The 15,200-nt window shown below is 41.5% G+C and overlaps 1 protein-coding gene across 4 annotated transcripts in view; it reads right to left on the reverse strand.

Moving 5' to 3' along the window:
* The window catches only part of tub (TUB bipartite transcription factor), a 42,852-nt gene that overhangs the window by 18,236 nt on the left and 9,416 nt on the right, over positions 1-15,200 (reverse strand). The window contains exon 1 of one of the 4 annotated variants that reach the window (XM_076728849.1): positions 2,824-3,238. The exons of 2 other annotated variants lie outside the window; for them this stretch is intronic. In XM_076728849.1, coding sequence (XP_076584964.1) covers positions 2,824-2,861 — 38 coding nt within the window. In that variant the 5' untranslated portion in view covers positions 2,862-3,238. Of the gene's footprint in view, positions 1-2,823; positions 3,239-15,200 lie in introns of those variants that run through there. One more of the 4 variants, XM_076728841.1, reaches the window with a different exon arrangement.

Here is a 15,200-nt window from a genome sequence, read left to right on the forward strand (position 1 = left end):
GACACAAACAGAGCTGTTTCAGCAGAGGTCAAACAGCTCGTTATTGTGAAGAGTCTCTGGTCACTCTTGTCCTCCAGCACGCCGAGGGGCAGGTTAACCAGAAGCTTTAAATTATTTTAAAAGGAACATAATCGTTTACTTTAAAGCATCTGAGAACTCAAAGTGGAAATGCTCTATGTAATGGGCAGGTATACAATGTCATCAACTGTGTCAACATCCAAAACTTCCCAGCTGAAATTCTAAAAATATTCACAGAAAAGAGCAGAAATTAAGAAGCAACACAAAGGTGCAAGACAGACGAAAACATCAAATATGAAGAGGGAAGGTTCTGCACACTTTGGTCCCTCACAAGTATTTATTGAACAATCCAAGATTTTGGTTACTAGACCTTCATCATCAGGTCTCTGCACTCTTGCCTTGGAGTGTGCAGAGCTTTCTTCTTCTATTATAACTGAGGATATAATTCAACTTCAGTGCTGTTGAACTATTTGGTTGCTATTTGATCTGAGCATGTTTGAAGGCAAATATTGTGATTCTTTGTACTGGATGCCCATATTTGTGTGAAAATGTTACTATTTTAAATGTTTTTTAACATTAAGAAAACAGAAAATAAGCCTTTGTATCGCTTTTTTAAAATCATAATGTAGTTGTGCTGTGACAGAGGCATTAAATTAACAGTTAACTGAGTTGGAGACAGCACTGTTTACAAGCTGAAGCTCTGAAATTCAGGGTTGGTATTGATCGCATCAGAATAGAATTAAATGTTGGCTGTTGTAAATTCAAGAAATTAATTTGTTCTGACGTGAAACTATTGAAAGTTTGATTTGAACATTTTTTTTTTTAATGTGTTTTTCATTAACTCAGTCAGCCACAAGTACTGGCACTCAGGGGAAAGAAGGATTTGACTGTTATCACTCAGTGTGACTCCTCTTCACACTTTTACAGAAGTTTCATGTGGCATCATTAGTTTTTTATGTGACAGTCATTGGTTGATGATTCTGCAGCAGCACCACAGGACAATCCAATATGCACACAAAGCATGTTTAATCTTCATTTGCATGGTGCAGTGCATGAAATTTGATTGCAAGACGATTAATCCGATGAGACCGACCCAAACAGACCTCGTAAGTAAAGAAAATAATAAAACGAATGATGACACAATGTGACAAGACTAATACAAATCATGGCTTTAAATGATCTATGTGGTGCATTAAGCGACCTCAGGGAAGATTTTCTGAAAAAAATAATGTAAAATAATTATTTCACCATTTCTTTTGTCAAGAGCTTAGAACGGCTGCTTTGCTGGCTGGGTTCCCACGTCGGAGAAGAACAGAAAAAACACGAGATTTGCACAAGTCTTCCACCACTGAAATGCTAATCTGGTGAATTTGCTCCCTACAGAGAAGAGCTGGTGTACAACTGCTGCCTCTTTGTGGATGTGTGTGTGAGATATGTCTCCTTCATTTTGTCAATTGCTGTGAATGCATGCACAGTATATATCTAATGAGATGAGAGAGCCACACAGTGCAGCTGTCTCCTCCAACTCTGCACAGAGGTCCATGCATTTTTCATGGCAGCTTCACGGGATGAGAAAAACTGCTCATTGAGAAACCACCAATCCCCCCCCACCCTCTCACTGACACTCAAGAGATTATTTTTGGATACTCATAGTGTCTTGTTTAAATTATTTTGTTGCCCACCACCCAAAATCAGCTTGTAGCACATCTTTGCAAAAGCAAAAAGTAAAGAGGTAAGAAGGCCAAAACTAAATACTGTTTGTTCTTCCCACTACTGCATCAGTCATGGAATAATTTTGCTTGTTTAAAACCCAATCTAAAGATTTAATGAACGTCTTGTGTATTAATCTTGCTATTTTATATGATTCCCAGAGATCTGTGGCCCTGCAGTCGTTTCCGGAAGTTTAAAATAAATTCCACACACATCACTTTCTGCTCTCGTCCTGATGCAGTCTCGTTCTGGAAACTCGTGGACTGCCACTGTAACTTATAGCAACCGTGAGCCAATGGCATCAAAGTAAGCAGGGAACCATGGCAATGGGTATTCAATCAGGGGAAAGAGCCAGCAGTGTTAGGACTGCACTTGAAATGATGGAAGCAGATACAGGCTTCATACCAAGAGGTCATAAATGCTCAAAAAAATACATTGCTAGAAATGATTGGGAATATATTCCCTGCATCATGCAATACAGAACATTTTTCACACATGCACATAAAACACACACACTCACACACAAAGGCAGGAACTTCCTCAGTGATTTTGAAAATGAAAATATGCACGATGTGACCCACATACTAAATTCATAATGACACTCCAGTGAGAGTACTACTCTGAATCCAGTAAAACAGCACTATCTGTTTTACTGCATCCACTTTCTGGATGAAATTATGGGCAGTTTTACACATGAACGGTGTATTTGTGCAAGGAAAGAGAATATTTTTCTCCCTGTTAACCAAATGGAGACCTCAATAGTTCATGCAGCTGAAATTCTGGGATTCACTTTTGCATTATTTATTTTTGTCTGTGGTACTCCTTTAACAAAAGAGCCTCAGTCTAGAATATAAGCAACATTTTCCCACTGAACATGTCCATATTAGTGAAAACAAGAATATTATGCCACCAAAGAAAAAAAATTCAGCTTCCAACCAAGGGGCTTGCTTTTATATTTGTTACTGCTATCAGTCTGATCTTGTCAGACACTCACATGACTGACTGACACCCGCTCAGACACACAAACATGCACACACAGCTTCACTAGATGAACGCTGTGCCCTTTCCTGTGTTCTCAGGAATGTGTTACTGTACCTGTAGGGGATCCAGTCGGAGGAGTGCTTGGAGCTCATTCTGTATCAATCACTCTGACTGCTGCTGCCTAACTGCGAGGCTAACGGCCTGCAACAGCACCAGTGCAAGTGGCTACGGGGTCTGAGGACGGCAATCACAGCCAGAGAGCCCACATCGCCTGTTCATCCTCTGCACACAGCCCTATATCCCCAGCCTGTTTCTTCGTATGTCCTCTAGCTGTGGGGCAGCAGATGACTGGCAATCCAGACAGCCACACTCCTCACTCATGCACACCGAGCACATGAAATAGCCGCTTTCTTCTCTCCCATGTGTACGCTTCCAGTCAATGCCTCTCCTCTTCTCTTCTCTTCTCTTCTCCCATCCACCGCCTCTGCTCCTGCTCAGTGCTGGCTCCCTTCCCTCGCTCTCACTCAGTAGACTCTATCTAAATCTCCCTCCGTTTCTTGCCCTTTAAATCTCCCCCTCCCCTCACCTTCCTTCCTTCCTCCCTGTCCAAATCTCGCTCGGTGCCTCTCTGTCCAATCTATCTCTCGTTATCTCTTGTGCAGCATCACCTACAGCAGCATCGAGTGCAAAGCCTTAAGCAAAAAAGGTGATAGAGATTCCCCTTTGTCTTGCCTCTTTGATGTTCCTTCTATGCTATTTCTGCACAGTACCACCCCCCCCCCCCCCTATGCACACTCTCTCTCTCTCCGACACACTCTCTGTGTCTATCTTGCCTGTGTTGCATGAGGCATGTAAAGCAGGGACTCAGATGTGTTTTCTGGACCATAATTTATTTATTCTCTCAGAGTAAGAGGCATTAGCATATGACTGTGCAGACTAGTGTTAACAGCCTTTAATTCAACACTCCCTACAGCCAGACAAAGGCACCCTGTGATAGTGCCACAGCTCTGAACCTCTCTCACACACATCTGCTTCCGCCCTCCGTCTGCCACCCCTCACTGTCACCACACAAACACACATCACTCACTGTGCTCCCAGGGTTATTCAGGAGTCCATCTATACACAGTTAAACCAAGCGGCCTCCTTGTGACAAAACTGCTCGACAAGGAGTCGATTCATTTCAACTCTTATCAACACGCAAACACCTCTAGCTTTAAGTGTGTGATCCATGCTGATTTTAGGAGAGTGAAATCATCTGAAACAATCCTGAGGATGATTCGGGGAAGAAAATCTATTGCTTGTGGGTACAGATGAAAGCGTCTTGCCATCTACTGACTCAAACAGCCTCCGGCAAAATTGTATTTGCTGTATTTCATCATCCGTGTGTTGCAACAATTCCTATTATATATTCAGATGGATTTAGGACAGTCAATGCACCAAACCACTCTGAAATACACAGATGCTTTCCAGCGCATGCACACGCACGCACGCACGCACGCACGCACGCACGCACGCACGCACGCACGCACGCACGCACGCACGCACGCACGCATGCACGCACGCACACACATTTATTATTGCAGAGGCATCTGTGATGTGTTGAAGCCTGCATTACACTTGCATTTTTCCAAGGTCAAAACTCAAATCATGTGCTGATCAGATTAGACACACTGTGCTGCATGGGAAAGCTGTAAAGCAGAATTCAGCACTGTGCACAGTGTTAGTTAAGCAGAAACAAGTCAAACAGTGGAGTCACTATTAAGTTCATTCAAGCATCTTCTCTCAATTATTTACTGCATGCCTAAAGAAAAGCATCACTGACAGAGTTTAGTGCAGACTGCCAAAGTAAACCAGGAAGAAAATGGAACCGCAGTGAAAGCCAAAAGAGAAACAGAGACATTTCTGTTTCAGTTATATGAAGTCAAAGCCTAAAACATGTTTTAAATTAAAGCCTGATGTGTTAGAGTAACCAAACCAAAGATATCGCAATTTACTGCACGATAAATAACAATGAATGACTAAACATCCTTCTCACTAAAATAGAAATTCTGAATCCACACTTGACTATTTGGCTCACATCACAATAGAAAAACACTTCAGCACAGAGCCCTCATCACAGCACCCGGTACAAAGTTTCTTACCTTATATTGTAACACTCAGTCGTCCCTCAGTGGCACTGCACCATACAAAGCAAAAAAGTCTTGTGTGTGGATTTTCATTTATTTTAATCTATAGCGTTTCAATATGTCCCTTTTAAATTGCTTTCCGGGAATATTGAAAGCATATGCTGTGAACACACTGACGATTAGCCTGAAATGGAAACAGCCAAACAATCAAAATCTTTTCTCCAGGTAAAATGGTCAATGTGCTGGAAGGCCCATCCAAAAACACATACGGCCCAGAAATGAGGCCCACAACTAGATTTTATTCTCCTCTAGAACGGAAAGCCCGCTGCAGCTGCTTTGCTGAAAATGTAATGAAACATTGATTGTAATCTCTAATGGCATGGCCTTTCAAAAATGTCAAGTCACAAAGGTGTTTCATTTTGACTCAAACAGTTAGAAAGTGTGGACAGAGCGGACAACAGCAAAATAAATCTGCTTTCATAAAATACCAAACTGATCGATCCCTCCCACAGTGTTTCTCCCACCACGTTGCAGACCACCAGTCATGTTTAAATAAAAAGCGGGACTGGGGAGTCAAGTGGATCACATTTTGTTTCGACTGTATTCCTTATATACTAATTTCTGTGGTGAATCTGGGTTCTGCACTGCCAACCTATTTAATAAAGAAGTGCTCTGTAAAAAGAGTCAAATTACTGAGTTACTGAGAAGCATGTTGACAACAGTTTGTATTCCACTGAAGTGGGCAGTAAAGTCAGATGTCCCTCCTACACAGCTCTGCTGCCGTTTCTTCTGTAAATTACAGAATCGTAATTCCACTACACCAGAAAAACCCTGGTCCTCTCCCACCGAACTCAGAGACACTGAAAGAGAGTTATTTGTGTCACGACCCAGGAGACCCATGTTCTTTTTGGCTTTTTGTAATTCATCCTATAATGCAATTATTGTGACTAGCATGAAAATTTGGTGAGGAAAAACAACCTGCATCATCAATCCTCCTCGGTGCAATTATCATCATATTTGAGATGCAGGAAGGCACAGTAATTATGTCAACAAGAATCAGCTCTGCCTATGCCCTTGACCAGGTCTATGATTCCCTCCTCCCTCTCACCAACACATGAAGTGGGGGGGGCAAGAGGGAACATATTTCTGTCCAGAGATTCATTAAGAGTGGCTATTACAAACGGAAGTTACTGAGAATTGGTAGTGAGACGAACGTAGATGACTGTCAATGAATGTAACTGACTGTCAAAGAGCCCCCCGTGGTTAATGGTGTGTACCCGGCATATCAGCGGGTGTGATGAAAGTGGAAGTAAATGGAACAAGCCACTCCACTGAGGAACAGGTGTAAGCACAGCATCCTGCTTAATATTTGATGGTGAAGGGAGGGCTTTGAAGTTTGGCTTTGGTCATGGGAGAGTTGGAAATGGGAAGGAGGCTGAGTTTCATACAATTTCACAGAAACAAATAACTATTCTCCTTCCTGGATGTAGTAAACATAGTGCTTTCTTCCTCTTCTTTCCCTCTGGCCTAATAGCCATTACAACATTAAACAACAAATGATAAGATCCTCTTGACAAATTAGATTTTTCAAGTCCAGAATTTGAGTTTTCCCAGAGGCATTTTACTGTTGGTAACAGGAGGCCAGCAGAATCAGTAATTATAATAATGGTCCTGGCACAGAAGGCACTCACTGATGTGAAAATGGATCTCTGGCTTGTGTCCGCATGTCTTAGTCACACTGGCTGAAACACAGCTGCAGAGCACATAGCCTTAATAATACAGCAGCCTGATCAGGCATGCACGACATGTGTCTGCTGATGAGTGGCATCTACTGTACTGTATTTTAATCACAAACAATTAAAAATAAAAATGTTGTTACACAGATGCCACAACTCCAGAAAACTTTCCTGCAAATCCTGATCAAGCCAAAAAAAACAAACTGATGTTTTTCTGATGTTCCAGCACAAGCATACAGTATATTACTTGTGTTTTAGGCATGACATAAGAGCGGCTTACTCTTTCTCCAGCTGCTGTTCCCCCACTTCAGTGATTCCCCCACCTCTGATTCACTCATTTCGCAGCAACTATGTGCTGCCATGCATCCCAATTCAGGGGCTCTGCCTTCGAAGGAACAGGCCTGTGAAGTTGGAGACTTTGGAGAATTGAAGGGTTGCTCCTCCTCCTCAAGTGCCTCCTTCTAAATTGCCATTTCCCAGCCCGAGATATCACCCTCACAGAGAGTAAAACTAATGGCACTTGGGCAGCTCTCCTCAACATGTAAAGCTGGAAATTCACAAGTTTACCCCTAAGAAGCTGCAGAAATGAGATGATAAATAGTAGTGGTAAAGTTTCAGGATGTCGGAGTTTATAATAAAAGTTGTGAGAGTGTATATAATGAACACTTGGAAAACATTTTACCAGGACGAAGGTTCACTGGTCACAGCGTGGGAAGGAATATTAGACTCAATGTAGCGACCGACAGTCTACCAAAGATGCTAAAAATGACAGTGTCTATTTCTTTGTCCAGTTAGTGTGATGTGCTATTTATCAGGTTTTTATGATTCATCACAAAAACCTGATAAATACAATGTGATCAGGTGACATTTCCCAACTTCCCAACTCAATGAATAAACCAGCTGTGTTCAGATTCAAGAGAAAGCTGCATTTTTCTGCTGCATTTGGAGAAGCCTTGCAATGGGACTGCCTCATCAAACTCTTATGCAGGACGTCGTAGGAGGCAATTAGGACAAAAGGAGTGAGTCACTGACTGGACGCACATTACGTCACATCAGGGTGCTGCACTTCAGAGACACTGGAGGTGAGCCAAGGGATCCTGTCAACAGTAAGTTGGTGGAAGCTAAAAAAGCCCTGTCTGCATCAGGATGGTGTTTAACAATTCTCACCTGTTAAATTATGCATATCAGAGGAATGAATGGACAACAGCTAATATCAGACGGTGCAACATGATGTTGGACAGAAATAAATTTAGATTTCTCAAGCTCAAACATGTATGCACCTCTGAGATACTGCAAAGCCCTTCTTTGAGAACAAAAGGAAACATGATCATGCCCTCTCAATGCATCAGCGTTTAGAGGGCATGATCATGATGGAAAAACAGAACTAAACAAACAGATTTTTTGCAGTGCATGTACTGGAAAGCCTTTCTAAAAAAACAAAACAAAAAAAAAAGCACTTGAAAAGGCGAGCAAGCTATTGTTCCCTCCTCTCGCTCAGGAACGTGGCCAGAAGCACAAACTGAGCTGCACATGGCTGCTACAAATGCCTTTCAAAACTGTGATTACATTGCATATTCAAACTTCTTCTGACAGCCTACTTGAGAGAGCATTTTCAAATCTCTGTCATAATCAGATAACATTTTATTGTCCGGTTCATAGCAGAGTGCCAGGCTGCAGCACCGCTTCATAATTTTACAGAATTAACTGAATTAACCCTGTAAGATACAATATAGGCAAAGTCTGATTACACATATGGACGGACTGATTAAAAGCCAGAAGCAGCCCACTGAAGATGCCCTCTGTGAATCAGCAGCAGTCTGACGTTCCAGCCACAATTCAGCAGATGATATCATTTATAGTTGGGGACCTCGAAAAATGTCTTTGTACAAATGTTCAAAGAAAGCTGTTCAACAGTGACAGTATGTGGCTTAAACCGAAAAGCCAGCCTCTGAAGGTTGCAGTGAGGCATAAAACAGTGGCATCTTTATTTTAAGGGGAGTTGTAAATCTTAGAATGCGAGAGCGAGAGAAACAGAGGGACTATGTGTGTTTGTGAGCGTGAGCGAAAAGTAAATCTCACAGCCCCAGAGACAGAGAGTGAGAGACTGTGTGTGAGCTTATGCATGGAAAGAATGAAAACTGAATGAGCATAATGGCTTGTGCCCTCTATTGATTGCCTCTAATGTCTGCAACGTGGTCTTTGCTGGGAACGACAAATTGTGGAAAATTTTGATTCATAATTCAGCTGCATTGGCAGGCACCACTTCATTTGTAATAGCATCACATCAGACCAGGTGCACCTGAGACTGCGCACATGTCTCAGGTGCACCGAACACGGGTAATTCAGTGGCCTTTCTTGTTAAATTATGAAGCTGGAACAATTTAATTTCCCTGTCATAGGATTAATAAAGTTTTTTTTATCTTATCTGGTCTTATCATGTCTTAGTTTCTCCCCTCAAGACTACAGGGCGGTGGGACACTATGCTACAGAACCAGCAGGTGGGTGACTGACACACATACACAGTCCTTGTATCAACAAAAATCCCTGTATCTCATCTCTCTGCGCCCCAGCAGAGGCCATGCATAAAACATGATTTGGATTAGAAAATGTCACGCTGGATGAAACAGTGTCCCAGTGTCCCAGTGAGGCAACCAGATGGACTGCTTCGATACACCAAAGTTCCTTTGCACCCTCCTTTCCATAGCACAGCTTTGTCTGTGTGTGTATGTACAGTACAGCCACCTGTAAACACCTCGCGAGCAGCAGAAAAGCTGACAACACACATTGGCATAAATGCTGATGACATTTTAGAAGTTCTCTTACACAGTAGCTTAATCTGATTTAAAGATAACACTGAAATCTGCAGAACTAAGATAATTTGTCTTCCCTTAAACAGCTTCAACTGTGTGTTGGAGTCCTGATTGATTACAGTATGTAAATTATCTGCATCTTGGATTACAGCACAATCATAAATCTACACCGGATGACATAGATTCTACTAATGTTCACATAAAACAAGCAAAAGTGCCTCGAAATCTGTGACTAATACCAAAAACTGCAGTGACAAATACAAGATGGTTGCAAGCTGAAGCTCACCAACAGAAACAGGCTCACATAAGTAACAAGATATTTGCTAAACAGTACAAACACACTGCTTTAATAACACCCAGAGATCTGAATCAGTCCCTCAGTGTGACAACCTGAGCAACAGCTATACATCCTGAGCTTTGCTAAATTGGTCTCCATGGCCAAGTTTCCATTTGTAAAGCACTTGTATCCACGGGCAACAGACAAAGATGCGTAGCTTAGTATAATAAGAGGCATAATCCCGAAATGGACTGATGAGTCATGTCCCACATTTTCCCTGTATATACAGATGTGTTTACATTTCTAGACAAGCAAATGATGCCTTAAAATTGCAATGTAATTTCCCAGCTGTTAAACGTGTCGTCATGACATCCTCAAACTTTCCTCAGCGGTGAACTGTGAAATGCAGGATTTTTCTATAACAAAATGAGGAGTGAATCTTTGTAATCACCAAAAATCATCAAATCTTCATTGTTATGAACATTGTTTGGAGTGTGCTGAATATCTACATTATTCATCAAAGAAGTTTGTGCCTCCACAGCACCGACAGCTAACAACAGGCAGGACTGAGTCTCTTCTAGGTCTGTGAATATTTTAGGCCTCGAGCTCACATGCTATCTTATATTTTGTATATTCCTTCAGATAAAAGGACATACTTCAACAAAACTGTATTTAAAACTCAATTTTACACCCTGACTCACAATACATTGACATATTTACAGCATATTGCAAAACTCCTTTTTCATGCAAACAGGTTTCATCCCGTTGTGCGGGCATTGACTGACCGGGAAAAGTAAAAGAATCAACAGCATAATTCGTCCTTTTCAGATGTCAGTGACCTGTGTTTGGTTCAAAGGGGGGATAAGAGCTATCATCCCACAGAGACTGACGCACACTCCTTGTGTGCCTCACACCCTGCTGACAGAAAGACAGCAGAGAGGCTGAGATGCTAAATGAGAGTGTCGTCTTGTCAGGTGCTGTACAGTGTGTGAGTCCTTTATCTATCTTTGGAGGATGATGTGCACGTGACTCACTGTTTCTAAGCTGTTTCTGCACTTATCTGTCTTCTTTATGCTTTATGTAGAGATCTCAAATGTTTTTTTTTTTGTTTCCAGTGCCACACACTCACAGCCATCATGTCTAGTTTGGAAACCTCCCAGTCATTACATACAATGAATGAGATGAGCAAATTGCTCCAGATAAAAGCAGGTAATTGTGAACATAGTGAACAAAATCAAATGGAAAAGGGTTGCAGCCTTTACTGTTGCACACTCTTACACCGCACATCAGCTGTTAACCAGCTTGTACACTATCAAGTCAAGGGGAATACCTTTTGGTGGAAAATGAAGCTGACATAGCACGTCATTCTGACTCTCATACCATTTCATGGATGGGCGAGCCGTGCTAATGAATGTTTTTAATTCCACAGACATACGCAGAGAGATGGTGGGAGCGCTGTGGTGCGAATGTGTGCAACCCTTGCATCCTAACATCTTTGCGAGGAGGCGACGGTCACGCTGCCTCCTCTGACACACTCTCCTCTGCCCGTGACCATGGCAACAGCAGAGACCAATTATCATTTAAAAGCTCACCGGTAGGCGATTCAACCGTGATATCTGCTTTAAGGGAAGACACACGTGCATAAAACACAAGCACAATCCCACCTTGCCAGTTGCTATAGCTGTGATTAATTAACATCTGGCTGTACCTGCAGCGTACAGTAACATCACGGTGTTGCTGCAGTGAAGTGGCAGTGTTTATTTTTCTTGCCCAACAGGGGGACTCACTGAACAGTGACAGAGATGTGTAGTGATGACTCATGGACACACGGAGGTGCTGTGCCATAGCACAAGATTTGCATTCCCGGCTTCACAATCCCACCAGTGACGGCTTCGCACGTCCTGTGAGGACAGGCAATTCACATGAACTGCACATGCACATATGCTACAAGAGCTTGCAGTGCCAGCTTGTATTCATTCACTCATGTATTTGTCATAGTGTTGTAAAGAGGAGTATCTTACAGTTACATGCATTTACAAAGATGTGTTTAAGCTTAATGTGCTAGACCATCTAAAACATGACCACAGAATCAGACATGGAGAGAACACAAGTCACCGAGAGTCGATCACACACCGACAGTCACAAGTCTTCTGAGCAGATCAGGAACGAGCCTTGCTCAAAAGTGCCCTGATGGTAATTTCTGTGGGAGTTAAAGCATTACCTCTTAATTATCCAACCTTAACTTTCTCTGCTGTGTGGGGGATAAAAGCCATCCTAACAGGCTTTCTACCATCGTGTATTATCATGTTTGTCACCTTAGCAATTATTGGCTCTTCCCTACTCGTTGCCATTCACAGGACAAACAAAGAGGACCTCATCATGGCCATAGAAAAACATGTTTGATAGACTGAAGATTAAGAAATATAGATATATAACAGAATGATTCCAGGCACACATGCTTTTGTTTTCACATGTTCTCGTCAGGCTGTGACAAAAATCTTTCATTCACTGAGTCATTACCAAACAGTCTGTTCTGTATTTTTGGACTTTGGTTATCAATTTATACAGTGAGAAGCTCATTAAATGTGCAGAAAGTGAAGCCAGAAGAGGACAAATTAGTTAAAGCACAATTTCAACTATTAAAATGAATTGTTTTAGTTGCAAAGCTGGAATATCAGTGAGCAGGTCACTAAAACAAAATTACTGGATGTTAAATTAGAGAACCGATGGTCACACCTGAAGCACTGACCAGTCATCTGGTCAAATACTGCTTTAAAAAACCCAAATTATACAGAAGAGAGCAGCCACAGCAGCTCTTCATTGTTCTTTCCATGCCAATGTGTGAGAGGCATAAATGACTATTCTGGCAAACTGTGAGGGCTAAATTAAAATCTAGTCTTCTATTATTCAGGCAAACTGTCTTCTGGAATAAAACACCACACTTCTTTTGTGAAAAACTGGTATATACTGGTTTTCATCACTGGTATGGTGAGTCCACAAACAAACTGTATGATGAGTCCTGTTCTTTATAGAAGTCCTTCTGCCTGGAATATGCTGCCCACCATCACACAGATCAAAAAAATATTCTTTCAAAGGGACAAAAAACGATGAATCTCACACGGAAATCATTTTGTTTTTACTGTTTTGGAGCCGTGTGTGTGTGAGAGTGTTGTTTTTGTTTCCATTATAACTTTATTTCACTTGCATTTTCCTGTTTTATTGATATTGTACGATTAGACAATTTTTGACTTGCTGTTTTTGTGTGGACCCCAGGAAGACTAGTGACCAGTTTATGGAAGCTAATGAGGATCCAAATGCAGAATAAAGTCTAGGAGGAGGAAACAAATGGGATCGGCACGCTGTAGTTGCATCTCTTTAGAAAGAGAGGAATGTTTTAATCTATATGTTGATGTTCAGAAGACCTTGGTAGGATCTCAGTTGGCACAGTGGGGATGGTGGGTGTATACAGATAAACAAACATTTAATAATCTTCATGCTCCCACCAGGTCATCAGTATTATAACTGAGGGACAGCCCAGTGTGAGTTAAGACAACGGTCAGATCACATGCCCACTCAGGGTTATGTGTTTACAGTTTCTAAACATTGCAAGCTTTGAAATAAATTCTTAATACGAAGATGAGTTTTAAAAATATATATTTGTATATTTTGCCCTTATTTATTCATATGATTATTTGCATAATGTATCATCAATTCATTTAATATTCCACGGTTGGGGTCCCCGAGGTCCTGATTATTTCTGCCTCAGTTTCCCTGCAAAAAAGCAAACTAATCGTTATCAGCTAATCAATGTGTTCAATATAGAGTGGTTTAAACCACTTGAATCCTGCAGCAGCATCTCTCAGACCCAGCAAGACAACAGCATGACGCTCATTCTCCTCCATGCCATGAAGTGACAGTGGGAGATAAGACAGCATGCTCACACTTACAGTCTGCTCATGGATGGGAGATACATAATTACACACACGTGTGCGCGCACACACACACACACAACCTTATTTCTCAAAAACTTAATGCCACTTCTCAGTTTTACACCATGATGTTTCACCATAGCAACCAGCTCCAGAGGCATGTCCCACACACATCCACCAGGGGCACAGAGCTACGGAGGAGAGGATGGAGACAGATAAAAGAATAGCGAAATGGAACATAATGAACGTGTTTTAGATTTATGGATCTTTTCAAAAGAGTACTCACAAAATCCTTCAAGAATCCAATAAAAATATAAAACCCATAAATTTAAAAACAAGGTAAAATCCACAGTAAAAAGATTAAATGCACTTTACCTGAGACACTAAAAACTAATTCTAATGAGTGACTTGAAATAAGATCCAAATCTCCTGCCAGCCCTGTGAGCGTCCGTACATTTCGGATGAGACTTCACCTGCAGACCGAGGCTAACTGTCTTCATGTATGATGTATAGTCCTCGGTAATGCAGGCTGAAACAGGAATATCCTGTGATGACTGCAGGCTAGAGAATAAAATTCAGTAATAAAGGACAATGAAAGGGAACCAGAAGTGAGAAGTGAGTCCAAGAGAGAGCGAGATGAGTTTATTAACGGCACTTAAATATGAATAAATGAGGAAAGGGGAATGGTCTTGGTGTAATTATTCTACAATATCTTAACACTTATCGGTGCCAAGTGTCCAACACATCATAGTGTCACACCTGGTGCTCTGCAGTGATTTCTCCTCACATTGACCCATATTTAGCTGTTTTGCTAGTTAGTTTCAAAATCTACTCATTTTCTGTGAGGTACAGCAGTATCCTTGAATGCAGTTAGTTAATTGTCCAAATGTACATATCAGTCAGGGGCCAAAATGCTGTCCCGCATCAAATTAAACCTTGAAATGAAGACTGCAAAATGATAATGTATATATTGTCCGTTCTAAAAATGTTTTACAAGAAATAAAAAGATGGCACAACGCAGAAAATAAAATCCCTAAACTTGAACGGGCAGAAAACACAATGTTGTTATGCTGAACATGTTACCAAACATATCCAGTGGACATGGAGCAACGTTAGCATTAATTTGAAGTCATGTTTCTGAATGTAAGTCCAATAATCACTCTCCTTTGAGCTCTGTGGCTGCTGAGCTCATCGCAATGCTCACCAATTATTCAGACTTTTTATCTGTCTGCCTTTAGCTTCAGTTATCACTAAGTTTATCAGACAAGTGTGCGGGGAGCAGGGTTGATGAGAGCAGTGAGAATGAATCAAAACGGTAAAGCAGTGGGCTGTAAAACCAAAACAATCAGCTAAAAGAGGCTATAAAACACTTGGCAGAGCAACAAGCTAGCCCTTTTACTTTACACAATTGATCCATTGTTTGTATGAAAAATAATCAACGCAATGCTTTGCTTTTGTGTCAGCAAGCATGACATGTGTGTATATGCACCAGGACTTCTTTATGTATGAGCATCAAAATGACTGCGCCCACATGTGTATGTCAGGTCCCACATAAACGTATGACCTTCACCTTCACAGATATGTCTGTGACACAACAGTCCGTTACACGTAGC

The sequence above is a fragment of the Chaetodon auriga genome, chromosome 1, assembly GCF_051107435.1.
Source record: "Chaetodon auriga isolate fChaAug3 chromosome 1, fChaAug3.hap1, whole genome shotgun sequence".
NCBI lineage: Eukaryota > Metazoa > Chordata > Actinopteri > Chaetodontiformes > Chaetodontidae > Chaetodon > Chaetodon auriga.